General features: G+C 48.7%; 1 protein-coding gene across 2 annotated transcripts in view; it reads left to right on the forward strand.

Annotated features, from left to right (window-relative positions):
- Window positions 1-13,525, forward strand: part of FCHSD2 (FCH and double SH3 domains 2) — a 163,642-nt gene that overhangs the window by 85,029 nt on the left and 65,088 nt on the right. For both annotated transcript variants that reach the window (XM_077341224.1, XM_077341225.1), the window contains exons 4-8: window positions 1,121-1,197; window positions 1,856-2,000; window positions 6,677-6,810; window positions 8,021-8,075; window positions 8,477-8,605. In XM_077341224.1, the coding sequence (XP_077197339.1) occupies window positions 1,121-1,197; window positions 1,856-2,000; window positions 6,677-6,810; window positions 8,021-8,075; window positions 8,477-8,605 (540 nt within the window). The remainder of the gene's footprint in view (window positions 1-1,120; window positions 1,198-1,855; window positions 2,001-6,676; window positions 6,811-8,020; window positions 8,076-8,476; window positions 8,606-13,525) is intronic.

Here is a 13,525-nt window from a genome sequence, read left to right on the forward strand (position 1 = left end):
CAAAAATGCACACAAGTTTATTAAACCAACAATTTATTTAACAGATCTCAAGGTAATTTACACATATTAAAGGGGACCCCTTCTTTTCCTTGTGGGTCACATACATATCCGTCTGCCAGCTACACCAATAGTACAAATGACTTGGACCTAGTGTGCTTCGATCTATGAGATCTTTTTTTTGTAATAATTTTTTTAACAATAATTCAGAAAAGTTACAAAAAAATTCAGAAATAAAGAGTTCTACAAATGTTTTAGATATTCGTCCCAGTGTTTTTTAATCTTCCAGCGGTCTCTGGTTAACCAGATTTATTCGTTTAGCCATTACTGCTAATTCTTACTATTATTTAAATTTATTTCCTGCCACTCCCAAGATGGGCTTGCAGCGGGTTACAAGTTGTCCATGCTAAGTTTTGTGCTCCGTGAGTCCATGTGAGGATCGCGCTTGAATCTATAGGCTCTTCCATCAGATGTCAATAAAATCACACACAGTTACTAATGCAATATAAGTATAAAAATTCTTTTTTCAAGCAGGGGATAAAAACAATCTGCACTTAAGTAGAATTGCCTTTCCATCCCCCCCCCCCTCTGCAGTTTGTTGTTATTAGTTGTTTCACATCAGGCACATTTTAAAACAGGCATCTATCCGTCATCTGAAACAGATGAAACTGTGCGGAGAGAACAATGTTAGAACCTTCCGAGATGCAGCCAACTTTTCACAATAGTGATATAACAGCAAATTGCTAGTCCCTGTTAGAATTCTGCACAGGCAAGGAGTTCATGTTTCCACAGGTCCGTGCTGCAGCTCAGTGCCTATGCCTGCCGTGCAGAAGGTCGCAGGTTCAATCCCCAAGATCTCCTACTAAAAGCACCTGCGGTAGGTCTTATGGAACAGTGATCCCCAACCCCCGGTCCGGGGACCGGTGCCTGTCCGTGGATCAGTTGGTAACAGGCCGCGGCTCCTGCTTATCCTCCTCCCCGGCTGCTGCTCACCTTTGGTGCTCTCCTGAGAACCATATTGAAATGTCAGTCTATTGCTGGTACGGTATTTAGTATGGAGGATGATACAGTGAGATCATCAGTAATTGCTTGTAATTAATGCTGTGTTTCATCTCTCTAACAGGGCATTCAGAAACTGGCTAGTCAGTACTTAAAGAAAGAGTGGCCCGGAATCAAGCCAGACGAACGAAATGACTTTAGGTAATTAAAAAAAAAAACTTACTCGCTCGTTTAAAATATTTTACGTTGCTGGTGATGATAACTGGCAGCTGTGGTCCATTGCCCCTTTATTTTGAAACTATATTTTGTCCAAGCACTTTTATTGAGAGTGGGAGCTCACAAAAGGCTAAGGTGCTTCTCAGTTGAATAACGGAGATTATCAAACTCTTAATAGGTACTTGTTCAGTTAGTGATGCGGAAACACATCTACTGTCGTGCTCCCTGTAACGGAAATGATAATGGATGTGACGTCTGTTTGTCCCACCCTCACCCATGACAGACAGGCCATTGATGGACCTGGGAGGGCCCCTGGGTGCACACAGCTCTGCTTCCCAACCATATTCTACAAGATTGAACCACTTCTGTGGTTTCTCAAAGCCTGAAGAAGGTTTCAGGGGTTTCTCAAGGGTAAAAAAGTTAAGAAAAGCTGGGGTAGAGCTTCCTTTAGTGAGCCCGTGATGGAAACACAGGCCCTTCCGTTGAAAGAACCATGTTTTTAGAGCACAGCGTATAAACCGCCAGCCTGGTGTGAGTTCTTAGCAGCAATAAAACCCTTTCCTGCCTTTCTTTTCTCCTCCTCTTCTGTGCCTTCCTCCCCCACACATCTGGCGCCTGTCTGACATTTCTTTCTGTCTCTCAGGAGCATGTACCCCGTATGGAAGTCGTTTCTCGAAGGCACGATGCAGGTGGCCCAGTCACGGCTCAATATCTGCGAAAACTACAAGAACCTGATTTCCGAACCGGCCAGAGCTGTGAAGTGTTTCAAAGACCAGCAGCTGAAAAAGGTATCGTCCCTGCCGATTCCTATTTTTGAGAGCAGGCCAATTTGTGACTCAAAACTTAGCATTTTCTTTAAAAGAAAATGTGGTTGCACAGATCCCAGGGTATAGTTCACTGCAGCTAAAAAGAGATTTTTGTGCATATCAACCAGGGTTTCTTGAAGCTTTTTGGCCAGTGATGGGCCTGTAGGGGGTGGGAAGAAGAGGGGTTATAGGCTTCCCAACCGTATTCTGTTTCACGGAGCATGAAGAATTTTTCAGGGGTTTCTCGATGGTTAAAAAGTTGAGAAAGGCTAGAGCCTTTGACTTTGTGGTGTCCAAAGCTTCATTGGATGTACAATATCGCTGCCAATTAGCAGAAGCAGGTGGGAATTATTGCAGAGCGAGGCTGGGAAGTTTAGAAATGCAAGATACAGGTTTGTTGTGTGAAGATATCATGCACAGATGCAAACAAAAACGGGTCCAAGGTAGAAAAGAGCTCTTTGGAATGAGCATCGGACCACTCTCACAAGCTGCCACAGAGCAGGGAAAGGTATGAAGGCAAAAGCAATGAAATGAACGGATCGGAGCCCCTGTCTTAGGAGGAAGAAGGAAACACTGATGGCTTTTTAAGCACAGAAGATCTGTTCATTTCAAACCCACCTTTCCATCCAAACAGGCAGCGACTCTGTTAACATTCTGCTCCAATGAAGCGACTGTCAAAACATTGGAAGATTAAAGCGGCATTTAAAATAAGGTTTACGTAAAAGGCCCTGACCTGGATGGGCCAGGTCCTGGAAGCTAAGCAGAGTTGGCCCAGGTTAATATTTAAATGGGACACCCCCACCACCCAAGGAAGTCGAGGGTTGCTATGCTGAGGCAGGCGATGGCCAACCACCTGTGAAATGTCTCTTCAGTTGACCTGCTTTTATGGCTTTAAAACTGGGGTTCCCAAAGTGGGTGTTGGAAGGATGCAGGAACTGACAAAGGTCTGTGCTTGCATCTGTGTGTGTGTGTGGGGGGGGGCACTAGGAACATGGCCTGGGAGCCAAGGGGGCGGCAGCCCGGAAAAGTTTGGGAATCACTGTTGTCAGCTGCCCCGACCCCTTGGGGAAGGTTGGCATTAAGCTTTGGAAACGAATAACTAAATAAACTGTGGCTGATGGGCTGAAAGTGGACAGAGAGCGTCTTCTCTCCTTTTCAGTATGTCGAAAGGCCCCTTCCTTCTTTACACGCTGATCAAAGTTTGGAGGGAAACGGGAGATTATTACCTCGTGTGGCTGCCCAGGCTATTTTGGTCCCCGCGCACAGACCCTTCCTTGTTGCAGTTTGCAAAGCGGAATTTCATTCCTCCCGTGAGCGCGGTCGCATCGCGGCCGTGCGTTTGTCCATCTTCCGCGGCTGGTGAGGAGGGGGCGGAGGCTGCCGGGAAAATAAGAGGACAGAGTTGGTTAATGAAGTCAGACACACCCCACGGCGTGACAGGCATCGATCTAGAAGTCGGTTTTGGCCGTGGCTTTGAACTGCTCCGCATCGGGCTCCAGCAGGTTTGCTTTTTAAGCCTTTTCTTAAAAGCCTTGAAGGAACGATTCAAGGGCTTTAAGGGTGTCTCGGAAATCGAGATGATTCAGCCGCATCCTGGAAAGGCATCCCAGGCAGCAGGCCAGGAAATCGGGACAGAGACGACCTTGTGCGCAAATAGACACAGCACACTATTCTCCCAGAGGAAGGGACACAGGCAGGCTGTTGCTTTGGACTGCCGAAATTCTGGCGAAACGGAGTTCATTTGAGCAGTTTCTTCTCCGTGGATTTGGAAGCAGTCTGGTTTCCTGCAGGGTCTTGGGAAATAGGTCTGGTTCTTTAGGTCGGGTCCGAATTATCCAGGCCATCGAACTGGCATTCTTGAACGAATGGGATGGCATTACGCCGGGTCAGACCAATGGTCCAAATTGCCTATTCACACTGGCAGGGGCTCTTCGGGATCTCAGGTGGAAATGTAGAAGAAGGAGAGTTGGGGTTTTATACTCTGCTTTTCATTCCCCGAAGGAGTCTCCAAGCGGCTTGCAATTGCCTCCTCTTCCCCTCCCCACATCAGACACCCTGCGAGGGATGTGAGGCTGAGAGCTCTCACAGGGCGGCTCTGTGAGAACAGTTCTAGCAGGACTGCGACTAGCTCGAGTTCCCCCCAGTTGGCTTCATGCGGAGGAGTGGGGAAGCAAGCCTGGCTCTCCAGATTAGAGGCTGCCACTCTTAGCCACTACCCCAAACTGGCCAGAGTGTAGTGTGGAGGTCAGGGTGTAGGGCTGGTATCGGGGAGAACCAGGTTCGAATGTCCTTTCTTGTCCATCACTCTCAAGCCTCATCTGCCTTATGAAGATAAGATGGGAGACATGAGAACAATATTTTATTTATTTATTTACTAGCTTCATAGCCTGTTCCTAAGAACGGGCCTTGAAAGGGGGTCCCCTTCCCTGGCCAGGCAGCTTAAGGTGGCTTTGGGCAGTAGCTCGCAGTCCTGAAGGTGTCCGTAGAGGTCAGGCAGGTTTGTAACGTTGCCAGGTCCCTTGGATTACTGCTGGAAAGAAAGAGCTCTACCTAAGTAAATAGAAATAACTTTGAGAAGTTTACGAGAACGGGAGAACAGTCAGCCCGGCTCCACCCCAAAACTGAAGAAACGAAGATGCAAAACGAGGGCAGAATCAACAACGGCTGTCCAATAAAAATATTTATTCGGACCAAAATGAAAGTTCTTCTGTTGTGTACCACACACTTTCCAAATGATCGTGAAAAGCGCCAAAACGGGTACCTAGGCGTCTGCCTCGTTTTCGGGAGAATCCCTTCCCATATGTATAATAAGTAGTTCAAAACATGTCCGCAAAACACAATCTTTTTTTTTTTTCTTAAAGTATCACGTGGGCTTCAAGCTCTCGAAGTAACCATCGAGGTACAAGCCTAGGTACCCATTGCTGCCCTTCAGCCAAACGCCTGGCGGAAGAGCTCCGTTTTGCAGGCCCTACAGAGGTATTCGAGCTCCAGTCGGGCCTTGATCTCGTTGGGGAGCTCATTCCACCAGGTTGGGGCTACGCTAGAAAAAGGCCCTAGCTGTTGTTGAGTCGATGGAGCAAGCCGCTCTTCAGGGAGTATAGGGAAGAGGTACGCAGGGCCTGGACTGCATATGACCTTGGTGAGTACCAGCACCTTAAACCTGATACCAGGCAAGAGGTGATGGGAAAGACCTCTAGTTGAGACCTTGGAGAGCCATGGAGGGAGGCCGTGGCTCAGTGGCAGAGTATCTTCTCTGAATGCGGAAGGACCCAGGTTCAATCCCCGGCATCTCCAGCGCAAAGGACCAGGCAAGAGGGGGTGGGAAAGATCTTGACCTGAGACCCTGGCTCAGTGGCAGAGCATCTTCTCAGAATGCTGAAGGTCCCAGGTTCAATCCCCGGCATCTCCAGTGCAAAGGACCAGGCAGGAGGGGGTGGGAAAGACCTCTGCCTGAGACCCTGGAGAGCAGCTGCCAGTCAGAGTAGACAAGACCGAGCATGATGGACCAAGGATTGGATTCAGTAGAAGGTACTGAATCAGTAGAAGGTACTTGACCACACTTGTGGTCAAATGGCCTCCTTGCAGAAGGAGGAGGATCATCCCAAGAAAGTTCAAAAGGCTTTTTGTGGCTGAATCTGTTTGCCAAATGTGGCAGGGAGTGCAGCATTCCCTTCAGGTAGACCCGTGGTTCTCAACCTTCCTAATGCCACGACCCTTTAATCCAGCTCCTCATGTGGTGGTGACCCCCAACAATAAAATGATGCAAGTGATCCTTCACAGACATTAAACCGAAATGGACCAGTGGCGTGAAGATTCATTCTTCATGATTGTATATAAATTGGTTTTTCCCCGGGGTTTCTCAGTTCAGCTCTGCCTCTTGTCCCACCATGCCGATCTCACTCTTTTCCATTGCTCCAGACAGATGAACACTCTCTCTCTCTCAATCTACCCTGCAAGGCTGTTATGTGGATGGTGCCCCCCCACCCGGCCAAGCTGCTTGCCCTAGCGCAACCCCTGTGAAAGGGTTGTTCGACCCCCAAAGGGGTCCTGACCCCCAAGTCGATAACAACTGAGGTAGACAGTTATTGCTTGTGCCAATATGCCCAGTTTAGGAATACCTTGTATTAAAATGTGTATAACGAAGTATCTTTAGTATTAGGGGCATTGCAGTAACTCTAGCCACTCTTTGAAGCCGGGAGACCAGTACGGGGTATCAAGTGTTACAATATAATGAACGGACTTCTACGGAGTCCTCAAACTTCAGCTGTTCTTTAATGTCCAAAATATTAAACAAATCCCAATGTGTTTCGTTGTGTGGGTTTTCCAAGCGACATCAATTCTTTGAAGATATATAAAGGTACAATTAGTCATTGTTCAAACACTAATTAATAAATGCATAACAAAGATACAATCGTCTCTTGAAAAAGCCACACAGTGAAACGGATTGGTTTAATATTTTGGACATTAAAGAACCACTGAAGTTTCAAGACTCTGTAGAAGTTTGTTCACTATATTGTAACATTTGATCCACCATCCTGATATCCCAGTGCCCTTTTACTTGCTTTGTGTCTGGACCTTCTTGGGTCCTACCCCTCCTGTTTCATGTTTGTTCTCTGAAGCTGGCATCTCTACTAACCAACCCGTGTGTTTTTGCCCAGTGCGTCGACCAGCTGACCCGGATCCAGGCTGAACTGCAAGAGACAGTAAAAGATTTGGCCAAGGGCAAGAAGAAGTACTTTGAGGCCGAGCAGATGGCTCACGCCGTCCGTGAAAAAGCCGACATCGAGGCCAAGTACGTTGGAGCGAGTCTGCATACAAATGGGCTTTGCCGGCCCTTGAGCACAGGGCTTCCCAGCCTTGTTGAGCCTTGGGGCACAGAGGGTGATGCCCTAGCATGGCTGCCACAGGAGGTGGAGCTGGACACCAAATGCCCCCTGTGGCACAATGTGTATGATCCACGTGCCCCCTTGAGGCACAAAGTGTAAGATTCATGTGCCGTGGTGGTATTTATTCTATTTACTTAACAGGGGTTAAGATCGGGCCTTCCTCTCCCCTTAGGGTCGGGGCCAGTACTAGACTGGCCTTGACTCTACGGGTCCCCTGTGACATCATCCCAATTCTCCATCGGCCATCTTTGCTCCACCCACGGGGCTCGCGTGGGATGTAAATTTAAATTATGTGTCGCCATAAATTGTATCTTGAGTTTTCAGAATGTGGTTTTAATGGGGATATTATTGTTTATTGTGTGGATTGTATGTTGAAATTGAAAACCGCCGAAACCCAGTTTTGGGAGCGGCGGTTATATAAATCCAATTATAAATAAATTAAATAAATAAAACAGTAGAAAAGTATGGAGGACATGACATTGATGCATACCCGTAGCCCAGTGGGTTGGGCGGAATTGTAGTGGGTGCCCTAGGAGGGAGGCTCAGGGGGGAGGGCCCGTGGGAAGTGGTGGTTCAGGTCGACCTCAACCAAATGCCTGGCAGGCCCTGCGGAACTGTTCAAGTTCCGTCAGGGTCCTGATCTCTCCTCTGGGAGCTCCTTCCACCAGGTTGGGGGAGTTTCAACTACCAGACCAGTCAGTCAAATTGATGGCCAATCAGAAGCCTTGATGGTCAAGAGCCTCCCCATGGCCCCGCCCACTTTATACAGCCACTCAGTGGACACCAGAATAGGAACCAGAGGGCACAGACATTGGGGACCCCTGCTTATAATGTGCAAGGCAAAGCTCAGAGGTAGCCTCCTTCCTGTAGAATCACACCTCTCCAATGACAATCTTTCGTAAAAGGAAAGCGTCCGCCATTGATGAGCCAATCTAGGGAACATTTTTTGTGGACTTCCCCGGCAAGGCTGGTGGGGTCTGCTAATGAGCTGTGGGAACTTCGCCACTCCGTTTGTCGACTTCCAGCTCTCTTTGGGAAGATCTCCTTCCAATCAGCTGCTCCCTTGGCATGGTCTCTTAGAAGCCGGCTGATCTGTCCCATTGCTTTCCGTTGCAGGTCCAAACTTAGCCTCTTTCAGTCGAGGATAAGCTTACAGAAAGCGAGCGTAAAGGTGAGTATCGCAAGAAGGGGCTTGATAATCCACCTTTGACTGGTCTTTATCATTTGGCTGTTCTACCTCCCTCTCTGGGTGGGCTGGAGGCAGTTTACAAATAAAAAGCAATAAGAATATGGCATAAATTGTAAGAAACACATTAAAAACATCAGTGGAACAGGCTTCCTCGGGAGGTGGTGGGTTCTCCATCTTTGGAAATTTTTAAACAGAAGCTGGAGAGCCATCTGATGGAGAGGCTGATTCTGTGCAGGCTCAAGGGGGTGGCAGGTGACAGTGGGTGAGCAAGAGGGTTGATTGTGTCCTGCATAGTGCAGGACACTCACAACCCTTCGTATCACTGAGTTGCGCTCTCACCTTTTAATTCCTGCTTCTCTTTCCCTTGTCTTTTCCGGCTGTAGTTAAAAGCACGGCGGTCGGAGTGCAACTCCAAGGCGACGCACGCGAGGAATGACTACCTCCTCACCTTGGCAGCCGCGAACGCACATCAAGACCGCTACTATCAGACGGACTTAGTGAACATCATGAAGGTAAAAGGCAGCCTTCTTTGAACAACTTCCATCCCACCCCCACAGCTACATTATTGATCTTACTATACTGGAAAGTACAGTTTTAAATAATATATAATATACCAAGGCAGCATTATTTTGCTTAGGAAGGGTTCATTCAGTCTGTCTGAAGGCTACCCTTCTTAACCACTACACCATGCTTCCTCTTAGTGTAAAGGGGGCATTTTGGATAGGACTGCATGCCCAGAGGGGAGGATTTTTGCTCCACAAGTGCTGCTCTCCTGGAGTTCATTAAGATCCTCCGAAAAGAACTTGTAGAGCAGGTGTCCCCGATGCGGTGCCCTTGTGCGTCATGGCTCCCCGGCAAGTGTTTTGAAAAAGTGGGTGGGGCTAGGGGAGGCTTTTCCAGCAAGGATTCTGATTGGCCACTGGAGGTTTGATTGGCTAAGAAGTTTATTAAAAATGCATCGGTAGAGGCTGCCATCACAGCACATGTATTGGCATGGTGCTACTGAAGGTAAGCTGCGACAGGCATCTTGTGGCTGGCTCCGCCTCCCGAGGCAGCCATTTTGTGGCTGCGCCAATTACGCTGTGTCTGAATTCTTATGGTGGCTGCGGGGTCAAAAAGGTTGAGGGACCCCTTCGGAGAAGACAGTGGATCAACAAAAAGATCTGTATCTTCCTTTCCTGTCGGAAACACCATGGCCATCTTGGGCCCAAAAGCATTGCGACAAAATCCCCTCACGGAAAGTAGATTACAGAGTAAAAAGTTTTAAATAAATCTTTAATAATGGTCATTTAGACCAATGCAAACTGTAACATGCATAAATAATTTAAAAGCTTCTACAATATGTGACCAATAAAACAAAGACCATAAACCCACATATCTCTGTGTCCGAATATGACCCTCTGGGGTTAATACACAATTTAATAGCGGCCACACAAAATTTACTTGTACATCCTGACAGGCAGAGCGGTTCCTCAGTGGAGCAGGCTTCCTCGGGAGGTGGAGGGTTCTCCATCTTTGGAGATTTCTAAACAGAGGCTGAAGAGCCATCTGACGGAGAGGCTGATTCCATGAAGGCTCAAGGGGGTGGCAGGTGACAGTGGAGGAGCAAGAGGGTTGTGAGTGTCCTGCAAAGGAAACCAAGGTTTGGAAGATCCCAGCATTGTGCCCCCTGTGGCTTGGCGTTGGTTGATCATTTTTTCAATGCTAGTGCTCCCTTGTGCTTGTCTTCTATCTCCTTGGCTTCCAAAAAGGTGTGTCTCCCTTGTTGTTGCTGTACTTCTCCAGTTGGATGTTATTTGAACAGAAGTTCAACGTCTGGTAGACAAGTAGTGATGATTTGTTTCAGGCAGGGGTAGTCAAACTGCGGCCCTCCAGATGTCCATGGACTACAATTCCCAGGAGCCCTTGCTAGCATTTGCCAGCGAATGCTGGCAAGGGCTCCTGGGAATTGTAGTCCAGGGACATCTGGAGGGCCGCAGTTTGACTACCCCTGGTTTCAGGAAACAAACTATGGAGCCAGCAGGTACCTCTCTGCTCTGTTGCTGGCCCTGCAGAGGAACTGGCTGGCCTCTGGGTGAGACGGGAGGCTGGACTGGAGGGACCCTCCCTGGCCTGACCCAGCAGGGCTCTTCTGAGGGTCTTCTCAGGGGAAGGCCTCGGCCTCTCTGCCCTGTGGCTGGCCCTGCAGAGGAACTGGCTGGCCCCTGGGTGAGACGGGAGGCTGGACTGGAGGGACCCTTCCTGGCCTGACCCAGCAGGGCTCTTCTGAGGCTCTTCTCAGGGGAAGGCCTCGGCCTCTCTGCCCTGTGGCTGGCCCTGCAGAGGAACTGGCTGGCCCCTGGGTGAGACGGGAGGCTGGACTGGAGGGACCCTCCCTGGTCTGACCCAGCAGGGCTCTTCTGAGGGTCTTCTCAGGTGAAGGCCTCGGCCTCTCTGCCCTGTGGCTGGCCCTCCAGAGGAATTGGCTGGCCCCTGGGTGAGACGGGAGGCTGGACTGGAGGGACCCTCCCTGGCCTGACCCAGCAGGGCTCTTCTGAGGTTCTTATCAGGGGAAGGCCTCGGCCTCTCTGCTCTGTTCTTAGACCTCCAGAAGAACTAGTGTGAGATAGGATGCTGGACCCGATGGACTTTCATGGGTCTGATCCAGCAGGGCTTTTCTTTATGTTCCCATGAAGGCCTCTTTATCCTGTTCTTGGCACGCCAGAGAAACTAGTTGGCCACTGTGTGAGGCAGGATGCTAGACAGTTGGAACATTACTCTGATCCATCCAGTTTCTTCTTATGGTGTCAGTAGCAGTGGGAGACATCAAATGAGGCAAGGCAACTCCATTGATGCCCCTTGCTTTGGCTGTCCGCCCCCCCCCCCTTTCATCTCTGCACTTTTGGTGAGACTGAGATTTCTGTTCCATCTTATGACCAAATCTGTTCCTTTTTCCAGCATGCTCTCCCCGGTCCTACAAAACCATGGATTCATTGGTAGAAGTCTCCTAAGATACTCTTCCTTTCATCACTGTTCATTTAACAATTATTAAAATATTTATACCCCACCTTCCCTCATGGCTCAAGGCCACTCTTGAGACCCATAATCTCACACGCCAACCGAAAGAATCTGTCTGGAACCCTTAAGCCATCATTTTTGCTTCCTCTGTCATTTGTGTAACGTTTTTCATATAAATGTTTTAATCACCAGAGTCGTCGTGTGTCTCGGTCACATCTTTGTTTCATGTTTCTCCCTTTGGAGGTAGAATGACATTCTGTGAGGGGCAACAGCTAGATTTGAGTCCAGGGGTGCACCGTTCAGACCAACAGGATTTTATTTAAGGTGTAAGCTTTTGTGTGCAAGCACATGACTTCAGACGAAATTTGGACTTGCGCTTTGTTCTGCTACTGGCTACCTGGTTGGGTCTAGCTTGATTTGAATCCAGGATAGAGTTTCTTCCCCCCAGGGGGCACTTGGAAATCTTCCACTATCGCATTCTCCTTCCTGTATTTGCACCCCCACTCTGGGTTTGGCTATTCCACCTGTGGACACAGTTTTGAAAAGCGTTTTAGAAACGTTTCCAAAATGGTGGATTGCGATTGGCTTTATACACATTGTTCACCGTCCGGAGTCTGCTTCAGCAGAAAGTGCCGTCTAGAAATTCAAATAAATAAATAGATATATTTTCCAGGACAGCAAGATCAATTCCCATGGAGAAAATGGGCTGCTTTCAAGGATGAACTCCCTGGCATTTTGGCCTGATGAGGTTCCCCGATCCCTCCCTTCCTTAGGCTGCACCCCCTCCTACAACAACAAGCCTTTAATAGCATATAAAAATACAATATAAGAAGGGAAAGTGCAAAAGGATCCACTGCTAGTGAGAACAAAGTCAAAGATCATGCTTTAGACATAATACATTCACGATTTCTCATGGCAAGATGTAAAAACTTTGCAACTGGTTCAATTATATCAGAGTTCTGGGATGTCAAAAGAAACCGAGTCTTTCGTTCATCCAAATGCAGTTCTCTTTTACACAGCAGTGAGTTAAGAAATTTAACTCACCCCCTCCTAATTTCCAGGTCTTTCCCTATGCAAACGCTGGCAGGGGCTCCTGGGAATTGTAGTCCATGGACATCTTGAGGACCACAGGTTGACTACCCCTGCCCTAGTCCATTGGCACCTTAGGGACCGACACGATTGTGAGGCTATGAGTTTTCGAGAATCAGATCTCCCTCTGTCCAATGCAAGTAAGAACGGAGGTCCCTATCTGACCAAGAGAGCTTTGACGTTTCAGAGCTTACACCCTTAAAATCTAAGGGGCTCCTGGATTCGAATCCAGCTCTTCTACTGCAGACCGACATGGCTGTCCTGTGGAGAAGCTGAGTCAGGTCAGTCTTTCTTCTGGGACCCCCAGAGGCAGGAAGGGTTGGCGGGGGGGGGAGCGATTTCCTCCCTTTCTCAGCCCTTCCTCGGAAGAAAACCCGGCCTTTGCGTCTCCACACCCAAGCAGCTTCTCCTCTAACTCTGTCACCGAGGTGTGGGGAGAAGTCCAGCTTTCCCTGCGGCTCCCGCGCATTTCCTTGCAGCTCTCAGAAGAGCCACAAACGGCCCCGCCCGGGCTACATCTCCCGGGTGGAACGCCCCGCCGAAGTCGCCCGCCAGCTGCAGGGAGCTCTTCTCTAAACGCGGAGTGAATTATTAATGCAGCCTGGGAAGATGACCCCAAAATCCATTTAATGCCACTTTGACAGGAGAGCCTCCATACCTTTTAAATTATTTACGGGAGCGGGGGGTGGATTATAGCAGAGTAGACAGCCTGGGCTCAGGGCGGAATGCTGTAATTCAGTTCCGTCTTGCCCATATTAAGAATATAAAAGCACTTGGAGAAAGGGATCCATTGATCCGCCGGGGTTAGTCATTTGATGCGCAAAATGAAACCTCTTGGGAGGGGGGTGGGCTTTGATTTGCAGTATCCTTTAATCAGAAGCCTGCTGACGTTTCCCATCTCGGCCTCTGCTCTTGTCTTAAAATTCCCTTCAGATCATTGTTTCAGAATTGAGAGCAAAATGCTAAAGTGTTCCGGTTTTTCAATGCGCAATTTGTCCGGATCAGCGTTTAATCATTTAGGTTCTTCAGAAGGTAGATTCACGTGGGTCACCAAGCTGGTCAGTTTGAGAGCCAGTTTGGTGTAGTGGTTAGGAGTGCGGACTTCTAATCTCGCATGCCAGGTTCGATTCTGCGCTCCCCCACATGCAGCCAGCTGGGTGACCTTGGGCTCGCCACGGTACTGATAAAACTGTTCTGACCAGGCAGTGATATCAGCGCTCTCTTAGCCTCACCCATCTCACAGGGTGTCTGTTGTGGGGAGAGGAAGGGAAGGCAACTGTAAGCTGCTTTGAGCCTCCTTCAGGTAGAGAAAAGCGGCATATAAGAACCAACTCTTCTTCTTCTTC

Source organism: Paroedura picta, chromosome 6 (assembly GCF_049243985.1).
Source record: "Paroedura picta isolate Pp20150507F chromosome 6, Ppicta_v3.0, whole genome shotgun sequence".
In the NCBI taxonomy this organism is placed as follows: domain Eukaryota; kingdom Metazoa; phylum Chordata; class Lepidosauria; order Squamata; family Gekkonidae; genus Paroedura; species Paroedura picta.